This window comes from Pelodiscus sinensis, chromosome 1 (assembly GCF_049634645.1).
Source record: "Pelodiscus sinensis isolate JC-2024 chromosome 1, ASM4963464v1, whole genome shotgun sequence".
Lineage (NCBI taxonomy): Eukaryota > Metazoa > Chordata > Testudines > Trionychidae > Pelodiscus > Pelodiscus sinensis.
The window spans coordinates 111,466,739-111,480,625 of NC_134711.1; the positions used below are offsets into that span (position 1 = coordinate 111,466,739).

The window sequence follows — 13,887 nt, forward strand, 5'->3', positions numbered from 1 at the left end:
TTTGGTGCAGAATTCCCCCAGGGTATCAGACACAACAGCAGCAATAGGCAAACTTAGTGGCCTGAGAGACACATCTGGATTTGGAAATTGTATGGCAACTCAAAGTGGGGCAGGAGGACTCATAGGGTGTGGCACTTGGCAGGGGAGGAGAGCTCAATATGGGATGTTACCAAGGTAGGGGAAGAAGGGACTCATGGGGTGTGATGCAGGGAGTCGTGGCTCTAGGGGGGCACTACTGGGGACTCCTAGGGAACCTGCTGGCAGTGGCATGACTGTACCAGGCACTGCCAAAGGTAGGTCACTTTAGCTGTAGCAGATGTGGCCCCTGGGAGGTTTTGAGGCTCTCTGAGGTGGAGCCATTGGATACTGGGAGGAGACTGGGTGCCCTGCCATGTAGGGGGACTGCCATGTAGGGGCAGGGTTCCAGTCCTGGAAATAGCATGGTGAAGTCACACCTGCACAGTATGGCTCTGCATCCTGGAAGATGGCGCTCATCAAAGAATTGTGAGGAGTTCCAGGCAGGCACAGTGGGACAAGCTCCTTACCCCTAGTACCTGGTGAGAGCTATAGAGCCAAATAAAAAGTTCTGATGAGCTGGACATGGCCTGCAAGCCAGTTTGCCCATTCCTGCACTACAGCAATGGGTGACGAACAAAATTCACTGCAGTGAATTTGGCCATCCACTTTTTTGTTTTTGTTGTTTCTTTTTCAGAGAGTCTACTTTTTTAACTCTAAGATAAAGGAACACAGTGGAAGAAGCAGTCTTGCATAAATCACAAATTGTTGCATAAATAGGGCACTCTATTATAAAGTCAGTAAGTGGAAATAAATACAAGCATATCTCCAAAGGTTAATGCATTCATATATGATTTCCACAGTGTAGTTACAAATAAATCAATTGTCATCGGATCTGAAATGAATGCCAAACCTTGTCCCTTTTCTGCATTTCTAGTTGAATGTTTTGATTTTATAATTGGTGATTCATCTTACTCTTATTTAAATAATGATGTGTTTGTGCACAATGCACTTCTTGATGCCATTGATTAGAATCTTGGCTTTTAAAAAGCCAGATTTAAATCTATCTGTCACAAGGATTAGGGCTGAATTAGTTATCGGCATCATCTAGGTATTACCAGATAACAAAATCACTTTCAAGTACAGGATATTTCCACTGTATAATAGACGTAACACATATGCAATATCATATGGAAAATAATTTAACCTTCCCCACACATTGTTTCTTGGGGAAAAAAACCAATTGCATACAATTACAATTACAATTAAAACATTACAATTAAAAGTAATGAAGGATGTAGATGCCTTGTGGCTGAAAAAGCTTCCTCTCTGGCTACGTCTAGACTGGCATGATTTTCTGCAAATGCTTTTACCGGAAAAGTTTTCCGTTAAAAGCATTTGCGGAAAAGAGCGTCTAGATTGGCATGGACACTTTTCCGCAAAAGCACTTTTTGCGGAAAAGCGTCCGTGCCAATCTAGACGTGCTTTTGCGCAAAAAAGCCCCGATTGCCATTTTCGCGATCTGGGCTTTTTTGCGCAAAACAAATCTGAGCTGTCTACACTGGCCCTTTTGCGCAAAAGCTTTGTGCAAAAGGACTTTTGCCCGAACGGGAGCAGCATAGTATTTCCGCAAGAAGCACTGATTTCTTACATGAGATCGTCAGTGTTCTTGCGGAAATTCAAGTTGCCAGTGTAGACAGCTGACAAGTTTTTCCGCAAAAGCAGCTGTTTTTGCGGAAAAACTTGCCAGTCTAGACACAGCCTCTGTGTTTGTCCTTCACTAGAGAGTTATTTTGTTTAAGCATAAGGAATGAGGAGCTCATTTATTTGCCACCTGGGGTAGAAATGTAGAAAAAAAAACCATTTACTTGTTCAGTGCTCTCTTGGTTTTGGCTGGCTATGAGCAGACCTCAGAAAGGTTCTAGGGTCTGGGTTAAGTTTGGGAAGGAATAGGTGTCAACTCTCAGGGCCTTGGATGAACAGGATTATGGATTTGCTTCAACTCAGAGTCGATTAGGGATAGTTTGTTTTATTAGTCTTATTACATCACTGCTACTACAGAGTTAATGTTGCTGAATTGTTGTTATACAGCTATTACAGAGTGCGCATCAGCAAGCGCTATAGAGCAATGAATATAAGGCACTTGGAATGCTTACATCCCTTCTATCGTGGGGAGTCCCATCCCTGATCCTCACTTCAAGGGCTGCAGTCAACATGGCTCCAGCTGGGGGAAATCCAGGGCACCCTCCGAGGTCTAGGTTCCTGGTGAAACTCACCAGGCACGGAACTTTCCACACTAGTGATATCACAGTTGTTTTACCTGGTGTGTGCGTACTGGCACCACTCCACTCTTTGCATTTTTATGAGCTGAGACCAAGGTCAAACTTGTTTACCGCTTAGTAGTTTCCCAGCTCAATTGCATGGGTTAAAGCTGAAAAGGGCCAGCTGGTGTTGGCGTTCGAAGGGTTCGAGGCTGTGTACTCCAAGGATGGAAACTTCCATTATGGTCCTCTGGGCTGCAGGCCCCACATATGGCATTTTATATGACATTGGGCATGAGCCAAAAGTGTCCAAATCCAAAAGATCCCAGAGTTCCAGGGGGTTCAGATCCAGGTATAGGAGGAACCAAGTTGGGTGCTTTGGTTGGGGCTCTCTCCAGATTTGGATACCTTTTTTGATTTCTGTCTGAACCACCGCGTAATAGTATGGGAACCTCTAATCTGGAAGTCTCAGGGGAAGAAGATTTCCAAGGCTTGAAGTTTCTCAACCCTAACCATTTCCTGCTCTGAGGAAGAGGTTTCCCTTCAAGTCCTCCCAGCAAGCTAGGCAGGCTCAGTGGAAATGGTGTGATAACCATTTCTATCTAGGAAGACTTTGAGCCACTGACTTCATTGTAGAGATGTTGCAGGGGGTGACAGTAGCAAATGCCTGAAGCCTTGATTGTTATAGATTTCTTCTGCTTCCTCCAGAATCTCTCCATAGACTTTTCCCCAGTTTCCCAGAGGCTACTGCTATTGGTGCCTGGCCTTATCTAAAAATGGTCACCCCAACGGCAGCCCTCAATTAGGGGTACTAAGTTTCCTCAGTAGTGTCACTGCTGTGTAGTGTGGCTGATGTACTGTGGCATGCATCACAACCTGTTGCTCATTGTTTTGAAACCAATATCTAAAGGAGCAGTGCAAAGAGCCCCTGAGGCTGATGGCAGAAGGTGCTAGGTAGGGAGAGGAAGAATTCTGAGCCTGCAGGGATGGTGTGGAGGTTATTCTGCATCTGGGAGTGTCCAGTGGGAGAGATTTCAGATTGGGAGGGGTATTTTAAAGTGGTTAAGAAAGGGGGGGGGGCAGTTCTTAGTTTGGGGACAGACGGGGAGGGGTGTACTGAGGAGTGGTCTCAAATAGTTGGGAATTGAGTTATGGGCTGCTGAGAGGTCTGGGGATGTTCTGAGTTGGGAGAAGGATTGTTTGGGCAAGGGTTGAGAGCAGGCAGGAATGGAGTCAATTGGCAAGTGAGGCATGAGCCTTTAACAAAGTCTGAATGAGGCTGGTCCAGTGAGTTTCCTTGTGTATCCCCGAACAGGGCTGCTTTCCTTGACATGTAAGGAGGAGCTGGTAAACAGGCTTTTACTTAGCTTTCCTATGCGTATGAAATTACACCGTAGCTTCCAGCCTGCACTTTGATTCTTGGCAGCTGGGCTTTTAAAAGTTTTCAGAGCCATTAGAATAAAGTATTGGGACTTATTTACAATGTGCAGTGGAGGATGTGTAAGGAACTGGTTTAGATTATGAGCATTGGGCTAACTTTTGACACCTCTCCTGGCCTCTTTCCTTAGAGTCGGGAGCTGTGAGTTTTTGTTCTACGATCCTGTCATTAACAGCAAATGTTTGAGAAGTGCTAAATGTCATTGCCAAGGTGCTTCTTCAGGCTGAGCTGTGTGGGGAATGGCAGGAGGCTAATTTAGGCCCATATTAAAAATGTTTGTTTAAACAACAAATATGGATTGTTTGTATGCAGTGCAGTATCCTCTGGTTGTGTCTAGACTGCATCCCTTTTTCGTAAAAGGGATGCAAATTAGACATATCGCAATTGCAAATGAAGCAGGGATTTAAATCCCCCCCCCCCGCTTCATTAGCATAAAAATAAAGCCTTTTCCGAAAGATCCTTTATCCCTCTTAAAATAAAATAAGGGATAAGGGATCTTTCGGAAAAGGCTTTATTTTCCGAAAGATCCGCGTCTAGACTGGTGCTTTTTTCCGGCAAAGCTCCAAGCCGGAAAAAAGTGGCAGCCATTTTTATGCTAATGAAGGGGGGGGGGGATTTAAATCCCCGCTTCATTTGCAAATGCGATATGTCTAATTTGCATCCCTTTTACGGAAAAGGGATGCAGCCTAGACACAGCCTCTGAGTTTTTGAATTGACAGGAGGGATAAATAAATTCTATACAAATGACTCAACATGAACAGAAGCTGTGCTCCTACCCTTTGAAAGTGTTTTTCGGTCAATAAAACAAAAGATAGGCGATAGGATTCTGGGCTAGCTCTTTCAATGGCATGGTAAGTGACTTACCCACAGTCTCAGATGCCTTAGGTTTACTTCTCATTAAAAGGGGAATAGCACATATATACTATGCCTTTTGGCTTGAATATCAAAAGCTTCCTGATATGATAGATAACCTCAGACTAAAGCTCATACAGTGCAAAGCAAATACATGTATCACTTTATACAGGAATGGTTTTATAGGACATACAAAGCTATAACAAAGAGATTTTCAGATATTTCTGAAACTATACAATAATGAATCCCCTCCCCAAAAAAACCCTGCAATTAAATTAAAGGTTGATAAAAAACTATTTAGTTCTGTGCCAATGGGGAAATGTGCATTTGCATATAATACCTGATTGGCCCAGAGGTGAGACTTAACACTGAACTGCAGACAGTCATAATGTAGCATTTGCATATATGATTTGATTGGGTAAGATTGATTCTTGTCCAAGTATTTACTTCTGTGAAGGTAAACAATAGACACGTAATGATTTGTCACATGACGATGTGTAGCCAATAATGAGGAATTTTTTTTCTTATCTATTACAATGTGTAATTATCTTGTAGGTGTAGAGGATCAGACTTGGAAATATTCCACTTCACTGGTGTTAAAGTATCCCTTGAATGAGAATGGTGTAAAAGGCACAGAGTGTTATCTTACAGGAATTCTGGGGGTGTAGAAGAAGCCTAACAGAACAATTTATACACCAGAAGACCATCCAGCCAATGATGAAAACAAAGACGTTATCACCCACTGGAAGGTAATCAGAACTGCTGCTGCTTCAGTGAAGCCAAGAAGAGATTTTTATAGGAGGAAGGATTGAATTATGGTTGGGGCATGAGACTCAGGGGACATGCATTCATTTTCCAGCTCTACTGCAGATATCTAAGGTCACTCTGGGCAAGACACTTTATCTCTTTGGGTACGTCTAGACTACATGGCTCCATCGATGGAGCCATGTAGATTAGTTTACTTGACAAAGGGAAATGAAGCGGCAATTTAAATAATTGCCGATTCATTTGAATCAAAATGGCCGCCGCGCTGTGCTGATCAGCTATTTGTCGGCACAGCGCGGCAGTCTAGATGGGGATCTGCTGACCCCAGTACCCTTCGTCGGCAGATCTTGTAAGCCTCGTTTCACGAGGCATAAAGGATCTGCCGACAAAGGGTTCTGGGGTCGGCAGATCCCTGTCTAGACTGCCACGCTGTGCCGACAAACAGCTGATCAGCACAGTGCGGCGGCCATTTTGATGTAAACGAAGCAGCGATTATTTAAATCGCTGCTTCATTTCCCTTTGTCGTCCTGCCTCATCTACATGGCTCCATTGACAGAGCCGTGTAGTCTAGACACACCTTTAGTGCCTCATTTGCCAGTTTTCTACTTGAATGTTCTGTCCTTTTTTCCATCTCTCTATCTTATTGAATTAGAATGTAAACTTTTCTGGGCAGGGAATGTCTCTCACTAGGTGTTTGTAGAATAACTAGAGCAATGAGCCATAGTGTTGGTTGAGGGGTACTGGGGTACAAAGGATTGTGTAGTGCATAGGGCACTACACTAGGAGACAGGACATCTGGGCTTAATTATGCAGACTTTCTGTGGGACTTTGGGAAAACTGTTTCGTCTACCTTGTGTCCCAGTTTCCCAGCTGTAAAATGGGGATAAGGATTTCCCTACCTCATGGAAGTGTGAAGTTAAAATCCATTAAAGATTGTGAGGTGGTCACAGGGCCGGCCCGAGCCATTTGCGCGCCCTGGGCCCCGGGAGTGCGGTGCCGCCCCCGGGAGTGCGACGCATGCGCGGCCCCAACCCTGAGCACGCGGTGCATGCGTGGCCCCACCCCGGGTGCGTGGCGCATGCGTGTCCCCGCCTCGGGCACGCGGTGCATGCGTGGCCCCACCCCGGGCACATGGCGCATGCGTGGCCCCACCCCGGGTGCGTGGCGCATGCATGTCCCCGCCTCGGGCACGCGGTGCATGCGTGGCCCCACCCCGGGCACATGGCGCATGCGTGTCCCCGCCTCAGGCACGCGGAGCATGCGTGGTGCCGCCCCCGCTCAGCCCGGCAGCCCCGCGTGCCACCCCCTATAATGGGGCGCCCCGGGTGGTGGCCCGGTACAGCTCTGGGTGGTCAGACACTGTGTGCATATGTAGAAAGTCAACCGCTACCGCAGTACAAATAGTCAGAACAGGAGAACAGCATTTGAAAAGGGAGAGCTGTATTTGAACTGTTTTATATCCCACTTGGACTGATTATTGAATTAATCTTGCTGAATAGGGAGATTAGAGATCAGAGGCCAGTCCAAGGGGAAGGCAGTCTGCATCCAGTGAGAACTCAATTTGCCAATCATCTGGCTCTGGCAGGAACAGTTGCATGAACTGGTTTCAAGTGGAAAAATTGCCTTGCATGATGATGATTCACTTAATTAGAAGTTAGCTAAATGAATAATTAGCTTGGATAGTGACGATCATAATTTTTCAGCCACTTTGTCCTTAGAGGATGAGGTGTAATAGCACATGCCAGACTGATATGCTCCGTTTTGAATAGGGACAGAGAGTACATGAGGGTCTGAGTCTCAAAATCCCTGTGTATCTGTTACCTTACTCTTGATTACAGGGAGGAAAAAAGTGAGAAATATTTGTGTGAGAGAAGAAACAGGCTTAAAAGTGGCTCCCAGCATGAAAAGGAAACATTTAGTTATATACTCCCCTCATTCTGTTACTCCTCCGCAGGAGGAGGAGAAAATCAGTGGCTATGCATCATCTTTTAGCTTGTGCTCACATACACAACATTCCCCTGCGTGCACGGGTCAGAATCAAGCACTTAATAGGTTTGCAGAGCAGATAAGTGGGTTGGAACAGGAAATAGTATAAAACAGTTTTCTGTGCTTTCAGACTTCGTCTACACTCCAGAGCTATTTCAGGCTACCAGATGTAGCACAAAATAGTTATTCCATGTCTTTTGAGCAAGCCTGTTATTTTGAAATATAATGGATTTGCCATCCCAACATCCCTGTAAACCTTGTTCCACAAGGAGTAAGGGACATTTCGGAATAGTACTCTATTTTGAAATTTGGTGCTGTTTAGACAGTGCCACATTTTGAAATAAACTATTTCTAAAGTAACTTGAAATAAGTGACACAATTTGCATAGCTCAACTTACGTAGCTTATTTCAAGTTCCACATGCAGGGTAGACGCACCTCAGTTAAACTTCATCCTCCAAAAACCAGTAAAAGTATGTGTGCCACATAATTTCAGGAGGCAAGAAGAGAGAGGGAGATTGGATGCCAGGCTGGAGGCTGTTCCATGCTTTCAGAGCGGGGGTTCTATTTCGAATCATTCCACAACAACCTGAATTGTTGAACCTAACTGTAGAAAACTGCAATTGCACAGATCCCTCAGGCTGATTTCTGATACCAAAGCCCTCCCCTTCTCCTCCTCAGTGGAATTACATCTGACTTAAATTAGGATGTGAAATGGGAGGATGTCACACATTCCATCGGAGCAACATACAGAGCAAAGCTCTCTTTTTATCTGTGTTTGTGTATGAGAGAAAGAGAGAGAACACACAGTGCAATGACTGTAACGAAGTTACTTCAGATTGTCAGTGTTGAATGTGAATCAGGATCTGGCCCCAAATGTAGTTTTTAGGCTTTGATCAGTCTGTGAGATTCTCCATCTTTTCATATTCTCTGAGATTCCCGTTAAACTCCTAACTTAACACTCTTATGTCTCTGTTGAATTTCAGTTATAATTGACAGCACCATGTCCTCTAAAATGACCAAACTAGACACTGCTTCCTCAGAGAAATGGGAACAGAAGAAGCAGGTGGGTACATCCTGCAGAAATATGGGGTTCAGCAGGCAGATACTGGTTTGCACTAGTAAGCACCAGCCAGCAGGTAATTTGGGCTACCCCTAAACAGCAGTGTCAAGAAATGTGCTTAGTGACTGTTGAAAAGAGGCCAGAACTGAATGAATGTGAATTCTAAGTTCTCCATTCTGTGCCAAGGAAGCTAGCAGGCAAGGCCCTAAGCTACTTTAAATTGACTTGTCTCTCATTAGAGGAATGTTGATTCCAGCTGAGGGGCCCATGGCTTACAAGCAGCACCAGGGCTGGTGCTTTTCAGCCCTTCTTGCTGTGTGTCATATGTCAAAGCCAAGACTGACACAGCAAAACTTGTGTCTGACAATTGCTCTGCAAATTCAAAGGTGATGTCTGAAAGTCCAGAGGGCTTAAATCTATTCTAAATAGCCATTCCACTGCTCTGTGCTTTTTTTTTATTATGTTTTTCCACACAGAAAGACCAAAGAAATGCTCAGTCTGACTTTGATTTTTGACTAAGGAAAACAACAAAGAACATGTATAAAGGCCTTGTTTCTCCACAGTCCTATACCAGTTTTATATTACTGATGTGGAATAATATTGGCATAAAGCTGCATCTGAACTGAAAAACAAAATAGTCATTTAACAAAAGCCCCCAAAGTAGCAGAGCGAGGCAGATTTTGAAGGTGCGATATGCAGCAAACAGAATGACATCTCCTTTCAGTTTCTGAATTACCGTGTTTTAGTGCATATAACCCGCAGGTTATACAAAGTTTTACAAACCCCGCAACCCCCCTGTGGGGTATACATGTCCGCAGGGTGTACAAGTTTATTTTTACTTGCCTGGGCGCGAGTGCGGCTCTCCTCCCGAAGGCCGGCCACGCTGGCCTGCACTGCTCTCTCCGTTCTCCCCTCCCCGGAGGAGGGTGGGTTGTGCCTGGCTGCGGGGAGCCTGGGCTTGAGTGCGGCTCCCCTCCTGCAGGCCGGCCATCTCGCCTGCGCTACACTCTCCGTTCCCCCCTCCCGGAGGCTGCGGCTGGTATGTGCAATTACCAGGTACCTAAAAGTACAGTCTCTTTCCGACTTATGAACTGGTTATGGACCAAGCAATTGGTCGTAACTCGGTTTGTTCGTAAGTTGGACCCCATTGAGGTACACGTGACCACGCTGTTCATAGGTGTGGATTGCGTTCGTAACTTGGGGTCCACCATTTACGATAGTTTTGGTCGTAACTGCGAACGGTTGTAAGTCGACCGTTTGCAACTCGGGGACCAGCTGTAGAGTATATAACCCGTGGGCTATACACGTGCGTGGGTTATCTAAGACATTTTTTACACATTTAGGGAAAATCGCAGGTTATTGCACAGGTGCAGGTTATACACGAGTGCGGGTTATATACGCTAGTTTACGGTAGTCACGCTAGACACAATCTAGACTATAAGACTTGAAACGGTCAGAACTAAGCATTCCATTCTTAAAGGGCAAGCAGTAAAAGACTCTTTAGATTTTGAGTCATCCAAATCTTATGTGTAAGCAGTTCAAAGACAGATTAGTAGAAGTTGTATCAGGACTCAAATTGCAAGTAACTCTCCCTCATCCCCCAAAACACCAAGGTCTTCTCAGTGTATTCACCTACAGGACTTATTACATGGAAATATGTGGGTGGACTAGATATTTGATTGTATTCAACTTTTCAATTTACCTAATTTAAAAAGACATGACCTAAAGCAGTCCAGGGATTCTGATTTTCTTCACTGAAGTTCTGCCATTTAAACTAGCTCAGTGCTGGACCTAAACCTTTGAAAAGCTAGCTAGATCAATCGCAGTTTTGGCTTTGCTTTTCAGCCTGTCAGTGACTCTTTGCTGATGTGACTTTTCCTGTTTTGCCTCAGCGTAATGTCTTGAAGAAACCGAGTGACCTACCCTTCATCAGCACTGTCTGTCACTTGGTTTCCGCTAAATATACCTCCATCAAAAAGAGACACTCATGCTTCAAACTTAAGCTTACTGGGACAGCGAAAAGAGGGAAGCCCATCAATGAAGTTGTAATCAGCAGTGCACAACCAGTGCTGACAACCGTTGAGCCCCAGGGTGAGTAAACTGGGATAGAGAGTCAATGGGAAGGGAAAATGGAACTCAAAATAAAACTCCCATGGGAAATTCCTCATTCAACCCGGATTGCCAGGCTCAGATCGTGTGCAGTTTTTCAGCAACTTCTCTGCCTAAAGCCAGCGGGAAAATGGGCCTCGGTCTCCACTGGTGATATGGCTGCTCTGAGAACAATGACATATAAACATAAGCCAATGGATTCTTACTCACACTGAAAGAGAGTCGAGAAACTAACTCTATGTGTCTCTTTGTAGCTGCAACAGGAAAATGTAAGGGTCTAGATTCAGCGCAGGAGAAGCCACCTGTTCATTGTGAAACCACTGAGCAGGTAATAATTATCTGTTGTTCTACTAGATACTTCTTTTAGGGGTAGGCTATGATGTATTCTAGGGGATCACAAACGTCATTGGACCCCTACTTCTGACAACAAAAATGACTACATGACTCCAGGAGGCAGGACAGAAGCATTGCTGCACAGTGGTGTAGTTTAGGCATTGGCTCTTGTCCCAGGTTCCAGCTTCAGCCTCAAGCCCCAGCAAGTCTAATGCCACCTCTGGTGACCCCATTAAAACGGGGTTGTGAGAAGTGTTTCTTGTAAGCTGTGCACTTGTGTGGCCTCTCAGGAGAGTCACATGCCGCTTCACTGACTAGCAGAGTGCCCATGGCTGGGTTTGTGTTTCTACCGGTGGTGCACATTCACACATACCTTGGTGCACATAACATTTATTCTGTACATGGATGGAAAAAATTCGCACATAGATGGAAAAGATTAGAGGGTACATTGGTTGTGACCCACTCTGGGGTCTTGACCTACAGTTTGAGAACTGCTGAGCTCTGTTAGCAAGAGTGAGTAGAGCTGTGGTGGCAGCTGAATGTTTTTCTGGTGAGTTGTGAATAGGGGTAGCCTCTTTTACATTCATGTATCTGATCAAACGATGGGCAGTTGTGGGTTTCACTAGAGAACCACAGGCAGCTCATACAGTTTCCATTCAAACACTAGAGGGAATGCTAGGGTAATGGACAAATTTTCTGTTGGCTGAAAATTAGGAAAAGGCAGATAAAATAGGATGACTCGCACTGCATTTCACAGATGTTCTAAGACAACATTATGATGAAGTATCTACTGTATGGAAGATTAAGCCTCACAATAAGCAGAAGGGGATGTGCCTTCATCACTTGCAATCTACTCTATTTTGAGATGCGCTCTTAGGACAACACTTTGAAAAACAGCCTGAAGTTGTTCAGCACTTATGAAAATCACCCCACTTTCTTGGCTACCTCATGAAGGCTACGTCTACACTGGCATGATTTTCCGGAAATGCTTTTAACGGAAAAGTTTTCCGTTAAAAGCATTTTCATAAAAATCGCATCTAGATTGGCAGGATGCTTTTCTGCAAAAGCACTTTTTGCGGAAAAGCGTCCGAGGGCAATCTAGACGCGCTTTTCCGCAAAAAAGCTCCGATCGCCATTTTATCCATTGGGGCTTTTTTGCGGAAAACAGTACTATGCTGTCTACACTGGCCCTTTTGCGCAAAAGTCTTTCAGAAAAAGACTTTTGCCCGAACGGGAGCAGCATAGTATTTCTGGAAAAGCACTGACGATCTTACATGAGATCGTCAGTGCTTTTCTGGAAATTCAAGCGGCCAGTCTAGACACAGCCAACGAGTTTAGGAGCCTAACTTTGTGCACCCAAGTCTGAAAGTTTTGCTCATAGATGTACAGATTTATTTAGAATAAAACAAACTTTCTTCTGACTATTTCATTTTCAGGTTGTTTCAGATGCAAAGAACCTCATGATGTCTTCCAAAGTGAAGGATGCAAATGACGCTATGGCCGACACAATAATAGTGGTTGTAGGCCCGACCAAAGACACCATCCAAGCCAGTCTAGGGACCACCCAGTCAGCAGCAATTAATGGTATGGATACAGTCATCGGATGAAAAGTGTGTAGGGATTGCTAGAAAACAAGAATTCTGATTGACAACAAAATTCCAGGCTTTGACATTCTTTTTCATTCTACAGTGAAATGAAAATAAGCCTTTCAAAAAATTGTATTAAAAAACTTGAGCAAGCCTCAGACCAGAATAGGCTGGAATCAGGGCACTCATCTAAGTTGGGGGTGACCAGGTTCAATTCCCTGATTTGGAGCAGGGAGCTGGACCTGGGGCTCCCCAAATCCCAGTTAATGCCCTAAGCCCTAAGCTATTGGCTGTGCCAGGATGGATTCTGTCCATTCCATCCTGGAGCTGAGAAACCTCGATGCCGGAAGTTTCATGCACAGCACCACAGTTCTGTGAATAGTCTTGGTTTTGATGACTCCAATATAAGAACACTGTGCTGAAAAATTCCTGACTAGCTGGATGGGCAGGAATGAATTTCAAGCAGTGCTGGAGACAGCTGATGAGCTCTCACATCCTACCTCTACACAGTTGATGAAATGGGCAAGGACTTTTCTGGATTACATACAGGTTGAGAATTTCAATGAAGCTTAAGGGAGTTCACTATTCAACTTCCACTGGTTTCCAGTAAGAGTTGAGTGGCTAATTCTCATAGGTCTCTTTGAAAATTCCAGTCCCGGTTTCAATATTTTGGCTTTATCTTTAAAAATAAAATGGGGCCCTCCCAGTGTTTCACTCTTTTAATTACCTGGGTCTTTCCTTTTATTGGGAAGTGGCCTCTTCCATTCATCAGAGCAAATAATGATCCACAGGATTTCCACTTGGACTCACTTTAAGCCATGAGCTACTCTTTCAGTTCTAGTCCTTGCTGTCATCCATTCACCTCCCTGTGGTGGAAAAGGAAGACAAGTATCAGACTGACAGAAGAGAATGATTTTGAAATATGTCCCCAGCATCCTGTGAGGTGAGACTTAGCCACAGCTGTGACAACATATGTTAAGCTATGATGTGACATTTATTTTACTGAAGCTTGATCGGAAAAGTGCACATATCTTGGCACGCAAGATTCTAAGCCACTAAACTATGACTGGAGTGGAATGTGTTTGCACCCTTGACTGTCAACTTGGGCTGGCACTTGGGGAGGGGAGTTAATGCTTTCTGGATAGAGGAAATTTAAGTGTATTTGTAGACATGATGCTCTCAAATGTGTGGTCAATGGGTATGTTCCTTGACAAAGGTAAATGGTAGTATCAGCAATAGTTGTTTATCCAGTTTCTCATTACAACAGTTCCATTACTAGATTGATGGCAAACAGTGGTAACAGCAGTGCAGTTGCCTAGGGGCCAGACTTTTAATGGTATATAGGTACCTAAAGATGCAGATAAGGACCTAGTGAGAGGAATGCCCAGGTGGCCTATGTTATACAAGAGGTCAGACTAGATGACCACAGTGGTCCTTTCCAACTTTATACTCTATGAGTCAGGCTTTCAAATGACACTGTG

General features: G+C 44.5%; 1 protein-coding gene across 1 annotated transcript in view; it reads left to right on the forward strand.

The window, feature by feature from the left end:
* The first annotated feature begins 5,088 nt into the window (after positions 1-5,088).
* LOC102452524 (perilipin-3-like) overlaps positions 5,089-13,887 on the forward strand; it is a 33,200-nt gene continuing 24,401 nt past the window's right edge. The window contains exons 1-5 of the mRNA XM_075897358.1: positions 5,089-5,315; positions 8,302-8,381; positions 10,271-10,469; positions 10,742-10,815; positions 12,257-12,404. Coding sequence (XP_075753473.1) covers positions 8,319-8,381; positions 10,271-10,469; positions 10,742-10,815; positions 12,257-12,404 — 484 coding nt within the window. The 5' untranslated portion in view covers positions 5,089-5,315; positions 8,302-8,318. The remainder of the gene's footprint in view (positions 5,316-8,301; positions 8,382-10,270; positions 10,470-10,741; positions 10,816-12,256; positions 12,405-13,887) is intronic.